Below are 24015 nucleotides of genomic sequence, written 5' to 3'. Positions count from 1 at the left end.
CATCTTTTTCTTTAGGTAATTATTCAAGTACCTGTTAAAGGCCCTCTGATATCTTATCTGTGTTAGCCGTGGTTTAAATTGTTTCTCTGTGGATAGTCACTCTAGGCCTTGTCCCAATTTCTATTCAGATTAAATCAGGACATCCGAACTGGTCTTTGATGTCCAAGTTTAGATAAAGGCTAAATGTTTACTAGAATGCAGCCCCCCCTTAGGGTTCTAGGTCACTAACAAAAATCCTGCCATTTTAAGGAGTTAAGCATGTTACAATTCAGTGCCAGTGGCCCTCTTCCTACCTCCGGGTGATGATCTCAGTTAGGTTTTGGTTCCTCTAGTCCTCCCCAAACCAAGCATGGAGGGCTCTGTGTTTCACCCCTCATTCTGTTATGTTTGGCTGTCTCATTAGTAAAGCTTTCCAAACCCCTATTCTTTTTTGAAATTAAAAAAATCACCGAGTGGAACTGTGGCAGCACCCGACAGAGGGCTCCTGCAGGGCCTGAGGTCAACTACTGGGTGAGGCCAGGCTGAGGTGTGGGGATGCTCCTGGGCAAGGGCAGGGCCATAGGGGCTGGAAACCTCGGAAAGAGTATAGATCTGACAGAGAGACGAGGGACAAGGCCAAGGGGAAGACTAAGAATAAGACCCAGAGACATTTGGACAAGTATGTAGGGCTTTGGCTACTCAGGGAGACTTTCCCTAATTTTTAGCTATGTTCTTTTTATTCTGGACTTTGCCCCCTATTGTGAAATTTACCTGTACTTCCAGGACCATGCTATAAAATGACTTGAACCCAGAATCAAATTTGCTTTCAACCTCTCCCGAAGCACGGGAGCCCCAGCCCGTCTCCCTGCGGGCTCCCCCAGCTGGCCAAGCAGGCCGAGCTGCACAGTTGGAGTCCCGCATCCGGGACTTTTTGGGTGTCTGGGCTTGGGTCCAGTGCAACCTTAGTGCTGCAGTTTAGGGGCTACGGAAAAGTCAGATGGGGAAGAAACGGGCTCCTGTGGCTGTGACTGAGGGCAGATGAGGGTGGTCCCTGGTACCACGGGCAACACTCTCCCACTGTCTGCCAGGCTAACTGGGGCACTGGAGCCAGGAGAGATTCAGTGCTGTGCGCTTGATGCCCAGGCTAAACTCTGACCCGAGCTCCACTAGCCGGTCACATGATACAATAATTCCACTTGAATTGGCAAGGCACTGTTCTAAGAGTTCAAAGCCTCTTCTGGGTATTATCTCTTTTTATCCTGAGCAAATTCATGAGGGTCAGGGATCATTTTCTCCTGTGACCCAAGGAGAATCCAATCAACAGAGAGCTTGTGTTTAGTCAGGGCTGGTGTGCACCTTGGGCGTCTGAAGGTGCCAACTTATCTCCAAGGTGAGGGAACAGCTGGAGCACTGGGTGGAAAGTATCACATAAGGCAGGAAGGAAGGCTTCAGAATGTCATTCCTTCCTGTAAGATGGGAACAATTTGACATAGGATGTGGTAAAGACGAGGAGGTAATGTATGTAAAACAAATCAAACAGAGGTTTGATCTGTGGTCTTCCTGAATGTGGTGATCAGATCAAATACAAATAGCTGGATCATTTCCCTTTAATGAATAGCTGTTCAAAATCACCTAGAAATCCTGCGGGCATGGCCAGTTGTCATTTGGAGTTCGATGGGTCTTCACTCTTTAAAAGTCCTCAGAGGGCTTCCCTGGTGGAGCAGTGGTTGAGAGTCCGCCTGCTGATGCAGGGGACGCGGGTTCGTGCCCCGGTCCGGGGAGATCCCACATGCCGCGGAGCGGCTGGGCCCATGAGCCATGGCCACTGAGCCTGCGTGTCCGGAGCCTGTGCTCTGCAACGGGAGAGGCCACAGCAGTGAGAGGCCCACGTACCGCAAAAAAAAAAAAAAAAAAAAAAAAAAAAAAAAGTCCTCAGAACTCAGCTTCCTAACTTGTGGACTCAGGGTCCTTGCTTGGGACTCCTGTTAATCCATGGGCCATCTTCATTCCCTGGCCCTTTTCCTCATCCTGTTTTGCTTGAATTTCCAGTGCACCAGTCTGAACACCATTGCTCTGCAGATTTATACCATGCCGCTCATACTGATTTTGTGTCACCTTGAAGTGTTGTAGCAAAAAATTTACTTTTCCAGTTTAATCTCCCAGATCAAAACTATTGTATATCTTCCTGAACACAGTCTTAGGATAACTCCAGTGCAACAAGTAAAACTAGCTCCATCATCCTTTTTCCTAAGAGCTGAGAACTAGGATTTTTTTTTTTTTAATAGCCCAGCTTTCCCCCTGGACATTGTTGACTCTGCCCTATAAAATGAGGGGATTAATACCTAGGGTCCCTCCTAATTCTGTCATTTTAGTGCAGTTAACTTGACTGTAAATATTACCAGACACTCAAAATGTGAACAGTTCTTTTTGCTGCAGATTTGCGATCAGACTTCCTCTGGATGCTGGCTTTTGTAGTGTGAAATTTAAAAAAAATCTAAATGAATTTCAATTTGTACATTTCAAAAGTTGTTTATAGTAAAAATCCTAAAGAGATTAAGAAAAAAAATTATTTTACATAAGACTATGAGAATTCAACTTTACTAACACATTCTTTATAAACAACGCATGTACGTTTTTTTTTTAAGACAATTTTTTAGAGCAGTTTAAAGTTCATAGCAAAATTGAGAGGAAGGTACAGAGATTACCCATATGCCCCCTCTCCCCGCCAACAGATGCACCGCCTCCCCCAGAATCAGCATCCCCAGAGTGTGGACATTTGTTACAAATGATGAATCTACGCTGACATGTCACAATCACTTAAAGTGTTTACATCAGCGTCATTCTGGGTATTGTATGTTCTGAACACACATACTTTTTTTTGAATTTTATTTATTTTTTATATAGCAGGTTATTAGTTATCTATTTTATACTTATTAGTTATCTATTATATATATATTTTATTAGTGTATATATGTCAATCCCAATCTCCTAATTCATCCCACCACCACCCTCTGCCGCTTTCCCCCCTTGGTGTCCATATGTTTGTTCTCTACATCTGTGTCTCTATTTCTGCCCTGCAAACCGGTTCATCTGTACCATTTTTCTAGGTTCCACATATATGCGTTAATATACGATATTTGTTTTTCTCTTTCTGACTTACTTCACTCTGTATGACAGTCTCTAGATCCATCCACGTCTCTACAAATGACCCAATTTCATTCCTTTTTATGGCTGAGTAATATTCCATTGTATATATGTACCACATTTTCTTTATCCATTCATCTGTCGATGGGCATTTAGGTTGCTTCCACGACCTGCCTATTGTAAATAGTGCTGCAATGAACATTGAGGTGCATGGTGTCTTTTTGAATTATGGTTTTCTCTGGGTATATGCCCAGTAGTGGGATTGCTGGGTCATATGGTAATTCTATTTTTAGTTTTTTGAGGAACCTCCATACTGTTCTCCATAGTGGCTGTATCAATTTACATTCCCACCAACAGTGCAAGAGGGTTCCCTTTTCTCCACACCGTCTCCAGCATTTGTTGTTTGTAGATTTTCTGATGATGCCCATTCTAACTGATGTGAGGTGATACCTCATTGTAGTTTTGATTTGCATTTCTCTAAAATTAGTGATGCTGAGCAGCTTTTCATGTGCTTCTTGGCCATCTGTAGGTCCTCTTTGGAGAAATGTCTATTTAGGTCTTCTGCCCATTTTTGGATTGGGTTGTTTGTTTTTTTAATATTGAGCTGCAAGCTGTTTATATATTTTGGACATTAATCCTTTGTCCTTCGATTCATTTGCAAATATTTTCTCCCATTCTGAGGGTTGTCTTTTCATCTTGTTTATGGTTTCCTTTGCTTTGCAAAAGCTTTTAAGTTTCATTAGGTCCCATTTGTTTATTTTTGTTTTTATTTCCATTACTCTAAGAGGTGGATCAAAAAAGATCTTGCTGTGATCTATGTCAAAGAGTGTTCTTCCTATGTTTTCCTCTAAGAGTTTTAGAGTGTCTGGTCTTACATTTAGGTCTCTAATCCATTGTGAGTTTATTTTTGTGAACACACATACTTCTTTAATGTTCCAATGCTCAGCTGATATTGCATCCATAGCAGTGCTTACAATTCCACTCCACCAACTGGCCCTATGCCTCGGGCAGGACTTTTCAACCTTCACTGTTGGCATTCAGGAGCTGGATAATTCTTTGTGGTGGGGCTGTTTTGTGCACAGAGGGATATTGAGCAGCATCTCTGTCCCTCTACCCACTAGATGCCAATAGTCCCCTCCCAGTTGTGACAATCAAGAATGCCTTCAGACACTGCCAAGTGCCACAAGGGCAAAACCGGCCCAGGTGAGGACCAGTGCTTTAGGGAATTAGTTATCTAGAATGCCTCTGTTTGCTGCTTCCCTGACAACTTTACTTACAGAGCAAGAAGAAGCCCTGGCACAGAGGCAAAGGAAATGTGGGAGATGTCCTGCCTGCTTCATCCTGGAAAGCACAGGTGCTCTCAGTTTTGTCCTAGTCCTTCAGGGCCTTCTGGGGGCACCTGCCCGGTTTCCCTCCTGAAGGAAGCGACTCCGGGCCTGCTTTTCTCTGAGACAGTCTCTCTGAGTAACAGTAGGGCCCATTTAGCCAGCGCCAGGAAGAGCTGTTGGCATTCTCTTATCCTTCTTTTAGGAGAATGTACATTATTGTTTTGGCAAGGTTTTCAAGAAAATTCTAAGATGTTAAGTTGCTTTATTTACATTTAATGGCATCATTCAGAATTCTCTACTTTTCTAACCAGTACTCTCCTCAACTTCACTGCTTGTGCTAAATCACTGTGAATATTGAGAAGCAGCCAACACTACGTATGACCCTCCTCAGTAACGCTGGAAAATCTATACTTCGTGTGTGTGTGTGTGTGTGTGTGTGTGTGTGTGTGTGTGTGTATATACACATATATATATATACACACACACATGAAAATGGCTTTCTTCTCCCATTTAGCTCAAACTACAAGCCTTTCTTCCCTTTGTATCTTTTAAAATGAAACAATTTCTCGCTTACTAAAACTTGAAGGCTGCTAACTTGAAAACATAGCATAAAACTAGTCTTATTTCCAACACCACAGGAGGGTTAGGACTATTCACTAAGTCTGTAAATGTGAAAGGACTCTCAGCAATTTCATTCGCTTTAAGCTCTGTATGTGAAGAAAAGTAGAAATCTAACTAATTTGAGATAAAAACCACTGGTCCTGATACTGTTCATGACTCTGTGAAGGTTTAGTTTCATGGCTATTCACCCAAATCCTCATGACTGACTTTTCTAATGTAATTCCAGGAAAATGGGCTGTCAGGGACATACCATTATGGCAGCTAATGAGAGAACTTGAAATCTGAAGGCTTACTCCTTAGACACACATCTCATTAGAGAAATGGGATTTAAATGGTTTTAAAATACACCACATCTTACCAAAAGAAAAAGAAAAAAAAACTGATACCAGCTTACAATTCATTAACAAGTACTAGACTCTCAAATATAGCTAAACAAAAACTATTACCATGAACTGAACTAAGATAATATAAACAGTTCCTAAAGCATAGTTTGCCAAAGTTTGGATGGTTTCTCAAAAAGCATACTATAAAAATCTTAGTTTTTGAAGGCTCACTTTTTAAATAGGGAAAAGTCTTTGAAGAGCATTTTAAGGTTAGATATCCTTTTGTGATTAAGTTAATTCAGATGCATTGACTCCTGCCAAATTTTTACTGCAGCACGAGCTACGATTTCTGAAGTCACTAAATTTCTCGTTACAGCACAGGAAAAGGAAGATAAAGTAGGAAAGGGATCAGTTTCAAATTCAGTCCTAAGCAGCAACAATGTTTGACATGCAATCATAAAACCAAATATTTCACCTAGGACATGGAAAAAGCACTAGATCACCAGAAAGCAAAGAGTAAAAAGCTGCAAGCAAAAGCAATAAGAAGATGCCAAACTTGGAACAAGGTCTTATTGACACATAATATGCTAATCAGCTCACTCCTTTAGGCCAAAAAAAAAAAAAAAAAAAAAAGTCTTTGTTCACATAGGTAACATATATTTTTGAGAATAACAAAGTCACCATGTGGAGATATATTTTTTTAAACAATTTTTTATTTTCTGAAATATTTGACTATTTCACTGATAAACTAAAAAAGAATATTATTTAATTTTGTTGTTTCTTTTTTGTAGCCTTTATGACCTGTAATATTAACTTGCTTGACGGTAAAGAACCAGAAGTTAATGGAAGGGCCTTGACCACGAGTTTCTCCCATGACAACCTTCACTATTCTTGATTTTGTGGATTTAGAACAAAGTTACAAATGTGTTTTATTTTGTTAGTTATTAGTAAGGCAATATATAAATTTAGATTTTTTCTGAAGTTGAAAGAACTGAATGAATACTAGCCCTCTTTCAGTTTCAGTATTATAGACAATGCTCTTATTCATTCACGTACTTTGACACTTGCTCCTTTCAAACATGCATACTTTTAAATTACAGTGCCCAAATGTGTTAATCTGAGGACACCAACAACCTGAGAGGCCTTTCCATTTGCTCTTTAGCCTGCTTCTCTCGATATGTAAACTAGTGTATCAGTGTGTCTGTTAATAAATACATTTCACACAATTGAGAGAACGCTTTGGATTTAAGCATTGCAAAACAATGGTATTTAGTCGACTATCTTCTTGACTATAAGAACATTAGACTAGCCGACATCTTGCTGAAAAAACTAGATTAAATTCATGCCATTTAAGCCAACAGACTGACGTGTCCTCTCCTAGTGTCGAATCTAATCTGTGGCACTTTAACACACTTCAGGTGAGAACACACACATATATTGAGATATAAGGAAAATAAAACTGCATAATACTTGAGACTTCAAAGGCTTCATTCCTAAATGCCCCAAAGTTACATGTTCCTCCTACTCTTTATTAAAGAGCCTTCCGAAAACAAGTCTGAGAAGCATTTCTTTAAGTATACACGATAGAAAGTACTCTTCAGAGTCAATATTAATTAGATAATAAGTTTGGACTGGGAATAAGATAAGCATTCTAAAATTTAGACTATAAAGGATTACATGAAAATATCATCCTGTCATTAAACAACTCAACTTCACAACTACCCTGACACTGATACATTTTCTTCCAATCAAAAGTAGCTGCAAACTGGGACTTCCCTGGTGGCGCAGTGGTTAAGAATCCGCCTGCCAATGCAAGGGACATGGGTTCGAGCCCTGATGTGGGAAGATCCCACGTGCCACGGAGCAGCTAAGCCCGTGTGCCACAACTATTGAGCCTGCGCTCTAGAGCCCGCAAACCACAACTACTGAAGCCCACGTGCCCAGAGCCCGTGCTCCGCAACAAGAGAAGCCACCGCAATGAGAAGCCCCCGCTCTCCGCAACTAGAGAAAGCCTACTAGCAACAACGAAGACCCAACGCAGCCAAAAAAAAAAAAAAAAAAGTAGCTGCAAACCTTACTCTGCATCTTTCAGGTAAGTCTATAAAAATTTTCTACTTTTACTTCCCTTTATCTAAAGGGAATCAAACACACTGATTGGGCTTTCCTGCAGTTAGTGACTGAGTATGAGCAAAGAACTAGTCATAGTCCTACCCTCTTAATTTTGCTCTTAAGCCAGAACCATATTACTTACAAAGATAAAAGACACCCCATTATGAAATGGTGACATTTGGATGAAAAATGAATCAGAGTAATTTCCTTTGAAATTATTTTTTCAAATTTCCTTTGAAAAAATTTTCCCAAAACTTAAATCATAGGGCAGTTTTTATCAAAATAAAAACTTTACATCAAAACAGCAGCTTTGGGAATTCCCTGGCAGTCCAGTGGTTAGGACTCTCTGCTCTCACTGCTGAGGGCCCAGGTTCAATCCCTGGTCAGGGAAGTAAGATCCCACAAGCTGCATGGCGTGGCCCAAAAAAACCAGAAGTTTTGGTAATGGAACGTCTTTTCATTTTCTACTAGGAAAATTGTTAGCATATTTTCATGAACAAAGGTAAGACAGTAATGGAAATAACTAGGCACAGTCATTTCATCGTGTGACTTTCAGACGATGATGAGTTTGTGAAAAGTTAAGGCAACGAAGTCACATTATGAGTATGCTGAAGAATTCACACAAAAGGTAGAATTCTCACTTCTCTTTAATCACTGAGTTTCAGATTTTACAAATAATCTTAGAACAATTCAGGTAACTAAGGTTTTTGGGGGAAACAGTTCTTACTTGTACATGAAGAACTATTACATGCTCCATTTTTCTGCAAATAACTCTATTGGCTGGATTAACAAACACTGTCACAGAAACACAGAATTTTTTTAAAGCCATAGATCGCTGCATATATATTTACAAAAAGCCATAAACAAACATGCATTTCTCCTTATTAGGAGAACTTAAATAGATGTTTGAACATTAAGGCAGTGATGATTCTAAAACATAATGAAATTCTAAGTTAAGGCTTTATGTTTGTTTTGAAACCCATATTCATAGGCAACTGTGACCAAAGCAAACTTTTATCTATCAGACTGAGTTCATCTACTCAGGATATGTTATTTATCCACTACCAATAATTCTTCTACAGGATAGGAATTAGTAGCAACACCACTGAGTTACTTTAATGAATTCTTAGTCCCCTCCTTAGGTTTTATTTTGAGGATTTAGCCTTCAGCAGCATAAGCATGTGCCACAGAAAGAACAGAGCATTTTTCTGGGTAAACTCAGAAAAATTTACAGACTGCACTGATTTTTACTTGCCTGAAAGTTGGCCAACAATCAAGAATTCAGAATCTCCTAAACACAGAAAACTCCAAAAGCATACTTAACCACACACCCATCTCAAAACACAGATGTTCTTGATTATTGAAGCACTTGGTCTTCACCTCATTTTCTTTGAAGACTGTTTGGTATTACCCTCTCTAAACAAACAAAGCAACAAAATGCAGAACACCATACTTTAGATGAATCTATTCTATAATTACTATCCTCAAGGCACAAATACTATCCTTGCTAGACCAATGTGTTTCCTCATTTAAGGAAAAAATGAGAGGTGGATGAAAAGAAGATTCACTTTAGAATAGCTGCTGATTGCACTCTTGCCCTATCAAGCTTATGCAAACTATTGAAATTTAGGGGGGAATGTCCTTTTCTCCTTATGTTATTTTTCTTTAAACATTTAGAGAGAAAAACTCAGGCTCAGCTGGTGGGTGAGCTTTGAGGAGCAGCTCTGGAGCACCGTCCTGGCCTTCTGTAGAGAGTAGGAGAGATGCTGGTAGGACACACTCCAGTCTGGGCTAACAGGCATGATTTCACAGCCCAGCGTTTCCATAGTTGGGGTGACTTACTGTCACTTAGACTGAAAGGATCACTATTTACACTAAGTGCTTGCCGCTACTTCTTTAAGCAATAATTTTACAGCAACACGTCCTGTGAGGAAAGTACTATACACTTAACGTTGGTATCAGTAAGAGTTCACGTAGAGGAGGGATGGCATTGACTATATGAAAATTGTCTCAAAAGCTAAAGACAAGTGTAGTTTTTCCTTTGTGTCTTCAAATCAGGGGAGAGTAAGATGTCAAAGCAGATGAAGCTGTTGGTGTTTAAATCTGATGGTACAGCATCAGACTTCTTTAGACATTATTGGGACACAGGAATTTCTAACAAGCACTGGCAAAAGTATTTTAGGTGCAATTTAAGTAAGTCATACTTTGACTAAAGTGTTTTGAAGGTTTGAAAAGTTTGTACCCTAGTCCTGCTGAGCTTGGCTTCAGGTGAATGGCTAGATGGGTTTTAAAGATGTGAAATACATTTTTTTTTTTAAGAAGGGAAGACTACACTGAAAGGGCAAATGTAGGCAACACAAAAACAATTCTTGTTAGATCAACATCTTATACTTTATAATACACTCACACATTTTTACACAAATTTCATGTTTACAGTACAAAGGGCAAAGAACCTCAGATAATCGAAGTAACTGTATCATCAAGTACATTCAATAGAGTTAACACTGTTGTCCCCGTTCTCCATCTTCTAAACCCAGAAGGGAACCAACTGTAAATGCCATCCCCCATGTGGATTCCACTTTCAGAAGTTGGAGACTGGGTGTAGTTCTGCACATGTCTGGGTTTCAACAGAGCTGAATTGAGATTCCATCGTGTTCCAGGCCAAATCGGCCAGAAGAAAGTCATCCATTGCTGTTTGAGTTTCATTGCTGGTGAAGAATAAGCTCCCCAAAGTTTCAAAGCCAGAATTCATGGTCTGTGTTTCTGCACTGTTCAACTGAACTTTGCTTTCTACAGCAGGCAGGTTTTTAGCAGTGGAGATTCCTTCAGTTTGGGTCTCTGTGTCAGATGAATCAGTACTCATGGAAAAGCTGGAGTGTTTCAGAATACTTCCCAGAGGCAGATGAGGGCTACTGTCTAAAAAGAAGTTCAAGTCCGTCTGTGTCTGCGTGTCAAACATTTCAAGGGCTAAGAAGTTAGAATTTCCCCTACAACTGTAGGACTGGGCACAGGCATCTGCAAGGAAGAAGTCAGTTTGGGTCTCTATGTCCAGGGATTCCAAGACTGGCTCCGTGGTCATGGTGCTAAGCTCACTCTCTTCAGTTTGAGTCTGGATATTTGAGGCCGAAAAGAACTCTTCAATATCAAAATCAATTGCAGGATTCTGGGCTGGGCCAGATGGAAGCTGGGTGTCAGGTCCAGTATTTGTGTCAGACAAAAGACTACGATTGTCCAGTGTCTGACCAGGCAGATTACTTGATAAGATGTTTTCTATATCACTTAATAAATCTATGGTTTGGGTCTGATTATCTGTCATATTCTGTGAAGAAAGTATACTATTATTCTGTGCACTAAAGTTTATAATTGGTGCAGATTTCTCAATATCTTGATTTAAAGTTTTAGGGTGGTTCTGAGGTAACAAACCATGAGTCACAGTCTCTGCTACTAAGCTGCTGCTTATAATACTGTCTGTAGAAACACCATATGACGAATGGACACTCTCAAAAATGTCTCCACACATTACAGCTTGGTCCATCTGTACTCGATCATCGGTTGGACTTTGCATTCCACTGGTCTGAGTTTCTCTGGAGATCCCACCTGACTGGAAACTGGCATCTATAAACACATCAGTCTGAGCCGCTATAGATGAGGTTACCTTAGAACTGGGCAAAAAAGTTTGAGTATGAACACTAATGGGAAGGGAAACTTGAGAACCAAATGTCAAATCAGTTTGAGAACAAGATGACACAGAGGAATCAGGGCTAGCCCACTCTGCAGACGGTATAAAGTGTGGTATGGTATAAGACAGTTCTGTCTGTACATTGATTGAAGAAATGCTGTTCTTCTGACATGTGTTCCCTAGTTCTTGTAAAGGGTTAGATGGACTTTTACCCAAGTTCACTTGAACACCTGTGCTAACTGGCTCAACAGCAACAGGATTTACAATTTTTGAAAGAGGGAGGCTCTCCTTGAGAGAGCAAGACTCCGAATCTAGGCCGAGGATCAGGGTTCCGACGGACAAGGGCAGTAAGTGCACAGCACCGTGGGTAGAGCCCTGATGATCGACACCCAACACCACAGGCTGGGCTGAGGAGTCGGCTGTAGGCACAAATACAGGCACAGGAGAAAGCTGCATAACGGGGAGTTTAACCAAAGCCACTTTGGGCTTTGGTAAAAGCAACTTCTGAGGATACCTTGGAGGTGTTGGAAGAGTCTGCTTTCTAGCATTAGAGCTGCAAGAATCTTCAAACGAAGCCACTAGCTTTATTTCTGAAGTTTCTAGTTCTTGAGCATCTGGTCTTGGGGTTGCTTGGTTGCTCAGGGATTCAACAGTCTTACTGGACAACTTCTGGTTGTGCAGGCAGTTTTCCATTTTCCTTTTCTTACTAGGTGGATCCCTGAAAACAATGACAGAGTAAAAAGAGAAAAACAATTTTAAACTGCAGTTTTCTTCATCAACCCTGGCACTGTATCTTCACTTACAAATTCTATTTCCCACATCTACAGCAGAGGTCAGATTCAACCCAGCAAAGAGAAATCCCTTCTTTTGTAACTCGGCCTATTATCAATATATGGTAGGTAGAAGTTCAGAAACATGCAAACAGGGAAGCACACCTTTTTTTGAGTAAAGTGCTAAGTACCAGAACTCAACTTAGATCCGTAAGCATCAGGAAGCTAACAGATTATATAATGCAACTATTATCATTTCTAAAGTAGGAAGCTCTTAGTTCAATTATAAATATGACCTTTCAAATGAAGCACAGTTTCATGATAAAAAACTCTTCAATAATCTAGTATCCCTCTAACAGAAAACGCTGGAAGTTTTTGAAGAATTGAAAACCCAACAGATTTTCAGTTGGGAATAATTAAGCGATTCTCAAAAGGAGCTGGTGAAAGAATAAGGAAGAACAGTTGGGTCAAGTAGATGTGGATCATTTGCTAGTACTGCTGCCATTTCCAAAAGTTCCCTTCTTCATGTCACATCTTTTCTCCGCCATTCCTCCTTTCTCCCCACACTAATGGCTCTACAGGAAGTTTCATTTGAAAATCTTCCCACAGCTATTGGCTTTTGGGCCACCATTTTTTCCCCTTTACCTGTGTTCTGCAGGGATCTCATGGCCAGTTCGGTAGATGTGGGACTGTAATGCAGTCCTGCTGGCATAGGGACAGCCACATGTGCACTGGAAGGTCTTACCACAATCCTCTGCATGTCTTTTCAAGTCCCACTCAGTGCCATACGAATTGCTGCACTTACTACATTTATGCTTCTTTTCAGCATGCATTTTCATAAAGTGCTAGGAAGAACACAAAAGGACTAAAATGAAAAACTGCAACTGCTCAAAACATTTCAAAAACCATCAACATACCCAAATTAACAATGATTTTACATGATACAATATAGCAGTGCAAATCAAAAGAATGTAAAAGCAGGCAACTCTTCCAGTCCAGAATCATCTCTTTCCCCACTGGCTGGGTCCCTCCCTCCTCTTTAAGATAGCTGCTTCTGAAATTATTCTTTTCCCTGCAGTTTCTTAATCCCTTGGGAGAACATTTCCTTTGTGCTTTTGCTCCTCTGACCTTGAAAGCAAGCAGATTCACACAAGAGATCTGGAAGTACAATTTATCATACTTTGCTGACTTGGTCTTCTTTCCTTTCCAAATCCACTTCTGGACAACTTCCCCTCCAGAACAAGCCATGTCTCCTCCTTCACTTACACCCTACTCATTTTTTCCCCAAGTGGGAGACTTGGGTGGCTGTCCTTACAAGCAGCTTTCTGCTCAATTCTCTAGTTATGATTGGTAAGTAATTAGAATATATGAGGTTTATGACATCTGCATTTCATCCTCAGAGAAGTATACTTAAAGACAAGTAAAATACCTGTTTTACGAGAGAAAATTGAGAAAATGGTCTGTCAGGGCCTCTAGGGCATCCTTCAATTGGACAACAGTAGAATTTTGGTACAGTTTTCAAATCTTTTCTTATTGTTGGATTCACTATGCCATCCTGCAAAAGAAAAATTACTTTAAATAATTATCTTCGAAAAACCAACAGATGGGCTTCCCTGGTGGCGCAGTGGTTGAGAGTCCGCCTGTCGATGCAGGGGACACGGGTTCGTGCCCCGGTCCGGGAAGATCCCACATGCCGCCGAGTGGCTGGGCCCGTGAGCTATGGACGCTGAGCCTGCGCGTCCGGAGCACAGGCTCCGCAATGGGAGAGGCCACAACAGTGAGAGGCCCGCGTACCGAAAAAAACAAAAAACAACAACAAAAAAACCCCAACAGAACGAGCTGGGAGTGATAACAAGGAATAAGTAAAGATGTGCACAAGGGATCTTTTTAGGGTGATGAAAATGTTCTAAAATTTGGGATTGTAGTGATGGTTGCACAACTGTAAATCTACTAAAAAGTAACTGAATTATTAACTTAAAATGGGTAAATTATATCATGTGTAAACTATAGCTCAATGAATCTGTTAAAATTTTTCAAAACAAAATAAACAAAAACCAACTATATTGTTTTAAAATCTTCTATCCATTCCTTTAGCACTCCTTCTAGACTTAAAAATCTCTGCCCTTCAAGCCAGCTTCTCTAATCGTTAAGTGGTATATTTATAGTTTCTCAGGCTCAAGACCTGGTATCATCCTTAAGTCTTCCTTTCTTTTTTATCCCAACCCCACTGAATTAGTGTGAGTCTCTGAAAAAAATCTGACTATGATCTAGTCTTCCTGATAAAGAGAACTGTGACTTCCTCTGATCACCACAATGCCCCCTAAAGTAGCTAAAGCTAGTTAACACAACTTTTATACAGTAGCGTGAATATAGGCACCATGCTCTGTTTGAAATTCAGTAATCATTATAATGGCCAGTGCTAACATAGCTTTTACTACCATGGCAGGCATTGTTCTAAGCACTTTATATATATTAACTCATCCTAGTAATCCTTTCTTATTAAGTATGTGATTGACTTTTTGGCTGGGAATTTTAAAATAATTGGTGAGTTAATTTAGCTTAAACTGCTGTCTTGTTGCCCTTGATGAGCCCACATACCTCAGGAGTGAGAAACCTATGACCTCCAGTATAATTCTTATCTGGCAATCCCCAGCTGGCCCCAGAGGAAGGTGTGTGGATGGGGGGTTGGGGTGGGGAAGGACCTCCCCACTACGGATGGAAACAACTGGACACGTGCTCAGGCCTCAGCTACCGCTGTAGCACCTAGACGTTTTAGTCCTTAGGTGCTGTGATGGGAAAGGATTCACTACTTTTGGAACATGCCCACCTCCTCTGCTTCCATCAGTATGCATCTAGAGAAGAAACGAATAACCGTGCGGCTAGGACTCCCTCCGTTTGCTTTCCTACTGGATCTCAAGAGGAACATGTTGATCTTGTTGAGTCTGTGTCCACTCATGTAGAGGGGAAAAGAAGCTATTCTTGTTTCATTTTTAAACAACGTAATTTATCTCTCAGTGATATCAAATGTAGTCAGTTATTCCTCCATGTCTTCTACCTTGGTCCATCTTTTTATAATCCTACTGCACTACACTGTCTAGATATTCATATTCATTTGGATTATTTAAATGGTTTCCTAAATAATTTTCCTTCCTCTTCTAATGTCAGAACAAATTTGTCATTCCAAAAAATTATTTGTATATATCACCAAATACTATTTTTTTAAAAAAGGCACATAAAATAAAATCCTGGGACTTCCCTAGTGGTGCAGTGGTTAGGAGTCCACCTGCCAATGCAGGGGATGCGGGTTCGAGCCCTGGTCTGGGAGGATCCCACGTGCCGCGGAGCAACTAAGCCTGTGTGCCACAGCTCCTGAGTCTGTGCTCTGGAGCCCGCGAGCCACAACTACTGAGCCTGCATGCCACAACTACTGAAGCCTGTGTGCCTAAAGCCTGTGCTCCACAACGAAAGAAGCCACCGCAATGAGAAGCCCGTGCACCGCAATGTAGGGTGGCCCCTGCTCGCTGCAGCTAGAGAAAGCCTGCGCACAGCAACAAAAGACCCAACGCAGCCAAAAAGAAAGAAAGAAAGAAAGAAAATTTATAAATAAATAAATAAATAAAATAAAATCCCATCTCATTATGCCTCCAATCTACCATTATGACCATATCTTTTTCTGTTCCCTTTTCATACACTCCCCAGCTCAGCCTAAACACTCTTCCCACTTCCATTTCCACCTTCTACAGCCACTCTCGGATGACTGTCTCCGTTCAGGCAGAATGCAACGGTGGGAAGAGGACACGGCATGGAGAGGCCTGTGAGCCATTTCCACCACTGATTAGGCACATGACCTTAGACAGGTTATTTAATCTCTGAGCCAGTTTGCTCATTTCAAAAACAGAGAGAATAGTTAACTCTCAGGATTATCTAGTACTGGATTGCCATGGAGCCCGCTCACATTCTCAATAAATAGCACTCCCTTGTTCTGCTCACCACCCAGCTCTATTCCTTGTCTGAATTCCAAGGTAGCAGCTAACTTAACTTGTAAACTATCGTTTTCTTCTACAATTCCTGCCTCCTTAACTAAATTTCTTAAGGGCAGAAACTAATTTATACACCTCTTGGTACTGTTTTCATGCTTTAGACTGCATACTAAAGGCAGAGCACTTTTAGAAAGGCAGTCCAGTGTAGGGCAGCAGCTCTGAAATCTAGCGGCCTGTGAAAAATCACTTGAGGCGTTAAAAAAAAAAATACCTGTGCCTGGTCCCAGTCCCAGGTAATGATATAATTAGTTTGGGGTGGGTTTGGTATTTGGTTTGGTATTTGGTTTAAAAATCTCCCCTGATGATCCCAGTGTATAGCCTAGCTTAAGAACCATGGTGCAGTGGTTAAACGCATGGGTTCTGGAATATGGAATTCTCTACATTGCTCCTTTCCTGTGACCTTGAAAAACTTAACTGTCTTGGTTTCCTTATTTGTGAAGTAGGCATGATAGTACAATCTACCTCAGGGTTGTTGTGAGGATTTAGTGAATAATTTAAGAGACTTAGAACAGTGCTTATCATATAATCACTCAATTAATTATTACAGCTATTAGTTATCGGCTGTGGAGATTTTTGTTGCTTCTTTTGCTTTCTGCCAACCAACTTAAGGCCAATAAGCTAATCTAAACTAGTACTTTACATTAAATACTGTCCTTGTGGCAACAGAAATAAAAGCAAAAATAAACAAATGGGACCTAATCAACCTTACAAGCTTTTGCACAACAAAGGAAACCATAAACAAAACAAAAAGACAACCTATGGAATGGGAGAAAATATTTGCAAATGATGCGGACCAACAAGGGCTCAATCTCCAAAACATACAAACAGCTCATTCAACTCAACAACAACAAAAACAACCCAATCGAAAAATGGGCAGAAGAACTAAACAGACATTTCTCCAAAGAAGACAGATGGCCAACAGGCACATGAAAATATGCTCAACATTGCTAATTATTACAGAAATACAAATCAAAACTACAACGAGGTACCACCTCACACCAGTCAGAACGGCCATCACCAAAGTCTACAAATAACAAATGCTGGAGAGGGTGTGGAGAAAAGGGAACCCTTCTACACTGTTGGTGGGAATGTAAGTTGGTGCAGCCACAGTGGAAAACAGTATGGAGGTTCCTCAAAAAGCTAAAATTAGAGTTGCCATATGATCCAGCAATCCCACTCATGGGCATATATCCAGACAAAACTATAATTCCAAAAGATACACGCACTCCTATGTTCATAGCAGCACTGTTCACAATAGCCAAGACATGGAAACAATCTAAATGTCCATTGACAGATGAATGGATAAAGATGTGGGGGGTGTGTGTGTGTGTGTACACACACACACAGTGGAATACTACTCAGCCATAAAAAAGAACAAAATAAGGCCATTTGCAGCAACATGGATGGAACTACAGATTATCATACTAAGTGAAGTGAGAAAGAGAAAGACAAATACCATATGATATCACTTATATGTAGAATCTAAAATATGACAAATGAATTTATCTATGAAATAGACATGGACTCACAGACATAGAGAACAGACTTGTGGTTGCCAAGGGGAGGGTGGGTAGGGGAGGGACGAATTAGGAGTTTGGGGTTAGCAGATGCAAACTATTATATAGAGAATGGAGAGACAACAAGGTCCTACTGTATAGCACAGGGAACTACATTTAATATCCTGTGATAAACCATAATGGAAAATAATATATATATATAAAGTATATATAACTGAATCACTCTGCTGTACAGCAGAAATTAACACAACATTGTAAATCAACCATACTTCAATTAAAAAAAGAAAGAAAAATCCATGGATTCATCTAAAAAAAAAAAAAATACTGTCCTTGTGAAAGTCTGATTGAAATGCTGCTTTTATTGAAACACTGGCCTCTGCTAGCTTTAATGACAACCAACACTGTCTCTCAATCACCAAACTCATCCCATTTACCAGTTCATCTTTTTTTAAATGAAATACTTTTAAACTCATATTATTTTCCTTCTAGTGTTATCTGCAAGAAAAAATCAAATACGGAGAGAATATTAAGAAAGCTTTAAAATTCTTTTTTTTTTTTAAGTCTAGGACAATTAAAAAAAAATTTTTATTTATTTTGGCTGCACCGGGTCTCAGTCGCGGCATGCATGTGGGATCGAACCCCGGGCCCCCTGCATTGGGAGCATGGAGTCTTACCCACTGGACCACCAAGGAAGTCCCCATGCTTACTTCTAATACATCTTCAATTTGCTTAGCAATCCTTTTATTATCCCTTTTCAAACTCCCTATCATGTTCTCAATATACCTGTTCACTTCACTTTTTAAAATATTAATAAACTTTATTTTTTAAGAGAAATTTTATTAGAGTCACAGCAAAATTGAGCACAAAGTACAGAGAGTTCCCATACACTGTAGCGCCCCCGCCCCCCCAACCCCAATACAGCCTGTTCCACTATTAACGTTCCTCACCAGAGTGGTACATTTGTTACAATTGATGAAACTACACTGACACGTCATTATCACCCAAGTCCATAGATTTTATTAGAGTTCACTATTCGTGCCGCACATTCTATGGGTTTTGCCAAATGTATAATGACAGCTATCCATCGTTATAATATCATACAGAGTATATTCACTTTCCTAAAAATCCTCTGTGCTCCACCTATTCATGACACCTTTCCCCTTAAGCCGTGGTAACCACTAATCTTTTTACTGTCTCTGTAGTTTTGCTTTTTCCAGAATATCATTTAGTTGGAATCATACAGTATGTAGCCTTTTCAGATTGGCTTCTTTCATTTGGTAATATGCATGTAAGGGTCCTCCATGTCTTTTCATGGCTTGATAGCTCATTTCTTTTTAGTGCTGACTAATATTCCCCTGTCTGGATGTGCCATCGTTCATTTATCCATTTACCTGCTGAAGGACATCTTGGGTGCTTCCAAGTTTTGGCTGTTATGCTTTAAAAATGTCTCCTACCACCTCCTCGCGTTTCCTTTCTCACTGCTACCACCATTAGTTCAAGTATTCCTGACTCTCTGTTTGGACTTTGTCACTAACCTCTTAACTAATTTCTAGACCTTCAATTTCTTTTTCATTCACACTTTGCCACATTCACCTTTCTAAAATATACCTCTGATCATGACATTACCTCACTCAAACATTTTCAACGGCACCCCAACACTCCCCAAGTCCAAATTCCTCTAGCCACTGGGACATCCAAAGTCCTGTACTATATAGCTTCAAACTATGCTTCTTTTCCGTCATTTCTCTGTTATATCTAATGGAATTACTTGAAATTCCCCAAACCTTTTCAAAAGGAGGAATATATTTATAACTTTGTTGCACTTGGGAATGTTTTAAAAAGAGTAAATGTTCAGTAAAAACTTGGGGCATTATACTGAATATGTTTAAGTGGCCATCTAAGTCAAAACTGTATCACACACCAGGATGAGACACTAAAGGCAGTCATATTGGACATCAACATCATCTCCTTGTTGCTGTCATTACAGGTGTGGAAACAACCCGACGCTGTTTGCTTTCCTGCTTTCTGAGGGCCAACTCCTCATTCCTCTCCATCATCACCTCTCTTCCCCAGTTCCTGACCTTCTTCCCATTCTTGTCCTTAGAAAATAAGCTCTGAGATTAGAATGGGGTAATAAGAAATGGTAATGGCACAATAAGACATGAACTGAAGTAAGAAAGTGATGTTTTTGTTCTGAAGTGCTATATACATTCTAGAATAAAACTTAGCGGACTTATTTTTTAACTGTGCCTTTTGTGTACATAACTGAAAAAAATGACAAAAAATACTTCATGCTTTCTGTACCTTTTGGGTACCTGTTTATAAAACATTTTAAGTAAAAGAATTTGAAAAAGAACCTATGAGAGGAAATAACTAAAAAACAAGATGGACAAAACTAAACAAAGAGAAGAAAAGCAAAGCAAGAGGAAGGACCCCAATGAAGTGAGGATAAAAGGAAAGGAGTGTAAGAACTGGCACAAATTGGGAAAAAAAAAAAAAAAAGAAGAAAAGGCATTATAGCTACTCTAGCATCTCTCTGCCTTCACAGAAAAACATCCAAGAAGAAAAGTAGTTTGCTTTGTTGTTGTCTTATTGTAAATTTAAAATTAGAAGTCTTTGTACACTATGATCTATAGAGCAACTTGGAACGTTGTCTTTCCTTAAAAAAAAAAAAAAAAAATTCCTGGCAAATCATTAAAAGCAAACCCCTGGACTGAACATAACACAAAATCCACTAAGCCATGTTTTAAAAATATGTGTTGCTGGATAAGAGGTTCTTTAAGGGGGCCCCTGTCCCCTTCACTATTTTCAAACGTGAGGGATAAAAGAATCAAGAAATGCCCATTTACTCCTACTCTTCTTTTCCCTGAATCACCAGCTTTCATTTCTCCATGGATCCTCTTGTAGGCAAGGCTGGACTAGGATATTTCCAGATTTACTTACAGGATATGGAATATAGACATATATCTTAAGAACCCACATAAAACCAAAAGGTATCATGTACCTTACACCTTACAACTCTATCTCCACTTTTATTCATCATCCTTCAGAAGGATTTGTTAATCATTAAGAAGGGAGTATTTGATTGAGGGCAGGGTATCTTCTGAAGACTAGAAATAAATAAGAAACTTACAACAAATAATGAGGACGGGAATAAAATATTATCATAGGGGCTTCCCTGGTGGTGCAGTGGTTAAGAATCCGCCTGCCAATGCAGGGGACATGGGTTCGAGCCCTGGTCCAGGAAGATCCCATATGCTGTGGAGCAACTAAGCCGTGCGCCACAACTACTGAGCCTGTGCTCTAGGGCTCACGAGCCACGATTACTGAGCCCACGAGCCAAAACTACTGAAGCCCGCGCGCGTAGAGCCCATGCTCAGCAATAAGAGAAGCCACCGCAGTGAGAAGCCCGCGCACTGCAACGAAGAGTAGCCCCCGCTCGCCGCAACTAGAGAAAGCCTGTGCGCAGCAACAAAGACCCAAAGCAGCCAAAAATAAATAAATAAAATAAATTAAAAAAATATATATTATCATAATCTAGGAGAAAAAAACCACAACAACTAGGACAGAAACTAGAATTATGTAAGTAGCCGTAACCAAGAGAACAAAGGGAAAAATTGCCATTGAATACGACGCAGATCTGCCAAGCAGATACACTCACGCTTCAGGGCCTGTAGGAGCACACTGGACTGCTAGTGGAGCCTCTGGTCCAAACGCAGCCCACCTTCAAAGCCACAGGGAGCTCTCAGTCAGCTCTTGTCCTTATTAGGCCTCCTTCTTCCCCCTCCCTCCTCCCAATACTTTGAGAACATCAAGGGTCAAGCATGATGTTTGAACTCAAGAGCCTACTACTTGGCTCCCAATTGTGCGGACAGATTCACCACACTGGGGCAACACTATACAGATATGGCTATTTTGTCACATAGGCTACCTTCATTAAAAAAAAAGAACCCCCTTTCCACCAAGACAGCAGATGTTCAGGGGCTGCATGGTTAGAAAGACGGAACAAGGCAGGAAAGTGAGCCTGTTTGACATGGAAGAAACAACGATGGTTCAGGGTGAGGTTTCTTTAATTCCTGCTGAAACAGGTCTCTCTAGTGACCCAGGAAGGAAACTCAGGAGAGTCCATCTTTCGGTTGTTCAAGATTTGCCGTTCAGAAAGCAATTTTGAGCGTACTGTGCTGTCTGCAGCCAAGAGAACTCTGAAAAAATGACTAAAACTGGAAAAATGGCTTCACACAGGTTCTAAGCAAGGGGGGATGCTGATACTCTGCCGTGCTAAGGTCCAAGTAAAAGTTTGACTGTTAAAATTTACAGTTGCCTCGAACAATTTACAGTTGTTCGAATATGCCTCGAACATAGTCCTCCTTCTTAGGCCTATTATATGCTTCGGATTGGTAGCTTCAGAATTCCTGAACTTTACATATTTTAAAAACATTATTAGAAATAAACCTACTGCATACTACCAAACCCATTGTATACTAGTCCTGACAAGTAAATGGTATCTTTGCGCTTAACAGATGCTTCACAAAGTCTGCAGAGATACACAGCCCCTGACAGCAATTCCATAGAAAAGAACAATGTAAACTGTTAAAAAGTGCTTGCGAGAGTGATGTTCAGGCCAACACAAAGAGAGTCGTGGTCAGACTGACAGCTTCCTCTGTGCTCAGAGATGTAATGTCTGCCTTAGTTGTCTACCAGTGAGGGGAGGATACTGAAAGGTGGATGATGGCTTATACATGAGCTGAAGAGAACCCAGGGATTAGGCTGAAGAATTCCTGCAAATATACAGTTCATCCACTCAAGATAAAATATGGTTAAGAAAAGGAAGTGTTTAATTAAAATTCGGGATGGAGGAGAAAACAGGAGAACGAAGACCATTCCCAGAGTTACTTCACTTGTGTTGTGGAAGAAACGCAGAACTTGCAGGGAAACTGCAGCCCCACCTGCAAGGTCTTCCCCAGCCTACCTCCATGTACCTCTCCCGATCGGGCCTCCCTAATCGTCACTTCAGGACGTTGTTGCCTCTATATCCAGCTGGTGCTAGTAGGGGGCTGCCCTTCGTGGGCATCACATCTGCCCTACTAGAGACCATCACCTCAAACTTTCTGCTGTTAAATTCTTATCAGAAGCCTGATTCTAAAAACGTTTCTGAGGAAGATTTACCTGAAGGGCAGACGGGACATGCAAGAGGCGAGGTAATTTAAACTTACTCCTGAATCAATTCAGACCACCGAAAGCTACATAGTCGCAAAACTCCTTTCAGTAACGTGCTTTGGAATTATGCCCCTGTTGGCCTAGAAAGACTTGAAGAAGTGGTGCAAGTAAACTTCCCATTGTAATGACTGAGAAATCATGATTTAATAGGTCTGGGATGGGGCTGGACATCTGGATTTTTAAGAAGCTTTCCGCAGATGTGCACTGAAGGCTGAAAGTCGCCCCATTTTACGTAAGGTGGAAGGGACGTTCAGATTATTGTCCTGTTATTATATACCGTGTCCCCTCTTAAACAAGATTCACGGGAGAAATTTCCCTTAGGTCTCATCCCTGAGCAAAGGTGATGTTTACCAACACTGTGGAACATGTTGCCAAAGCTGCAGCTCCCTGCTAACAACTCGCCCGGAGGAGGAGGCAGTGTGGGTGCGGTGCAAACGGCACTGGCTTCGACCCGAGCCCGGGTTTAAAGTCCAGCACTACGCAGGTGCGTCATCGGTTTCTCTGCAGTAGAACGAAGGTGCCGTGAGAGCTCACGAGACGAACGTGAGATATGCCCGCGACGCCAAGTGCGAGGCCGGTGGTCTGGCCGGCCCGAGCCCGACAGCGCAGTGGCATGACACAGGGTTTTCCTACCGCAGCGCCTTCCTGCCTCCTAGGTCCCACTCTCCCCGCCCGGACCCTCTCCCCGGTCTGGCCCTTTAGGGCCTCGGAAGCCCCCGCCGACGACGGCCGGACCTCGGCGCCTTCCCGTCCGCGACTCTGGCCGCCCTCGGCCCCGAGCGCCCGCTTCAGGCGGTCGGTCGCGTCAGGCCCCGGGAGGCGCCGTCCGCAGCGGGCTCACCTGCAGGCGGTGGCTCTTGACCAGGTGCATGTTGAGCGCGGGACTGTTGGGCAGGATCTTGCCGCAGCCGCGCACCGTGCACAGGATGTTGGTCCGCACGGCCCGGGACAGCTCGCTCACCGACGGCTGGATGAGCTCCCGGGCCGGCGGCGCCGCACCCGCAGGCTGCTGCCTCGCTGCCGTGGGTCGCGGCCGGCTGCCCCTCAGCCGCCCGGGGGGATCCCACGGGCCGGGGGCGGCAGCGGCTCCCCTCCCGGCGGCCGGGACGGCCGCGGCGCCCAAGGCCAGAGCCGTGGGCCCCGCCGCCGCCGCCGCCGCTGCCGCCGCCACAGTCGCCTCAGAGGCCGCCATGGCTCCCGCACCTCAGCCCGGACAGCTAGGACGCCCCGCCTCCCGCCGCAGCGACTTCCGGAAGGGGGCGGGGCCTCTCGGCTCATTAGCATCCGG

General features: G+C 41.8%; 1 protein-coding gene across 1 annotated transcript; it reads right to left on the bottom strand.

Moving 5' to 3' along the window:
- Positions 1-7888: 7888 nt before the first annotated feature.
- Positions 7889-23933, bottom strand: ATMIN (ATM interactor). Its single transcript, XM_060000312.1, has 4 exons — positions 23569-23933; positions 13383-13508; positions 12599-12798; positions 7889-11901 (listed from the first exon to the last, which is right to left on the bottom strand). Exons 1-4 carry the CDS (start codon positions 23917-23919, stop codon positions 10086-10088), a joined length of 2493 nt encoding a protein of 830 aa, XP_059856295.1. The 5' UTR covers positions 23920-23933; the 3' UTR covers positions 7889-10085.
- Positions 23934-24015: the final 82 nt, after the last annotated feature.

Source organism: Delphinus delphis, chromosome 20, assembly GCF_949987515.2.
Source record: "Delphinus delphis chromosome 20, mDelDel1.2, whole genome shotgun sequence".
NCBI classification, from domain to species: Eukaryota; Metazoa; Chordata; class Mammalia; order Artiodactyla; family Delphinidae; genus Delphinus; species Delphinus delphis.
The sequence above is the reverse complement of the archived record's forward strand: the minus strand, read 5'-3'. Positions and strand labels throughout refer to the sequence as shown.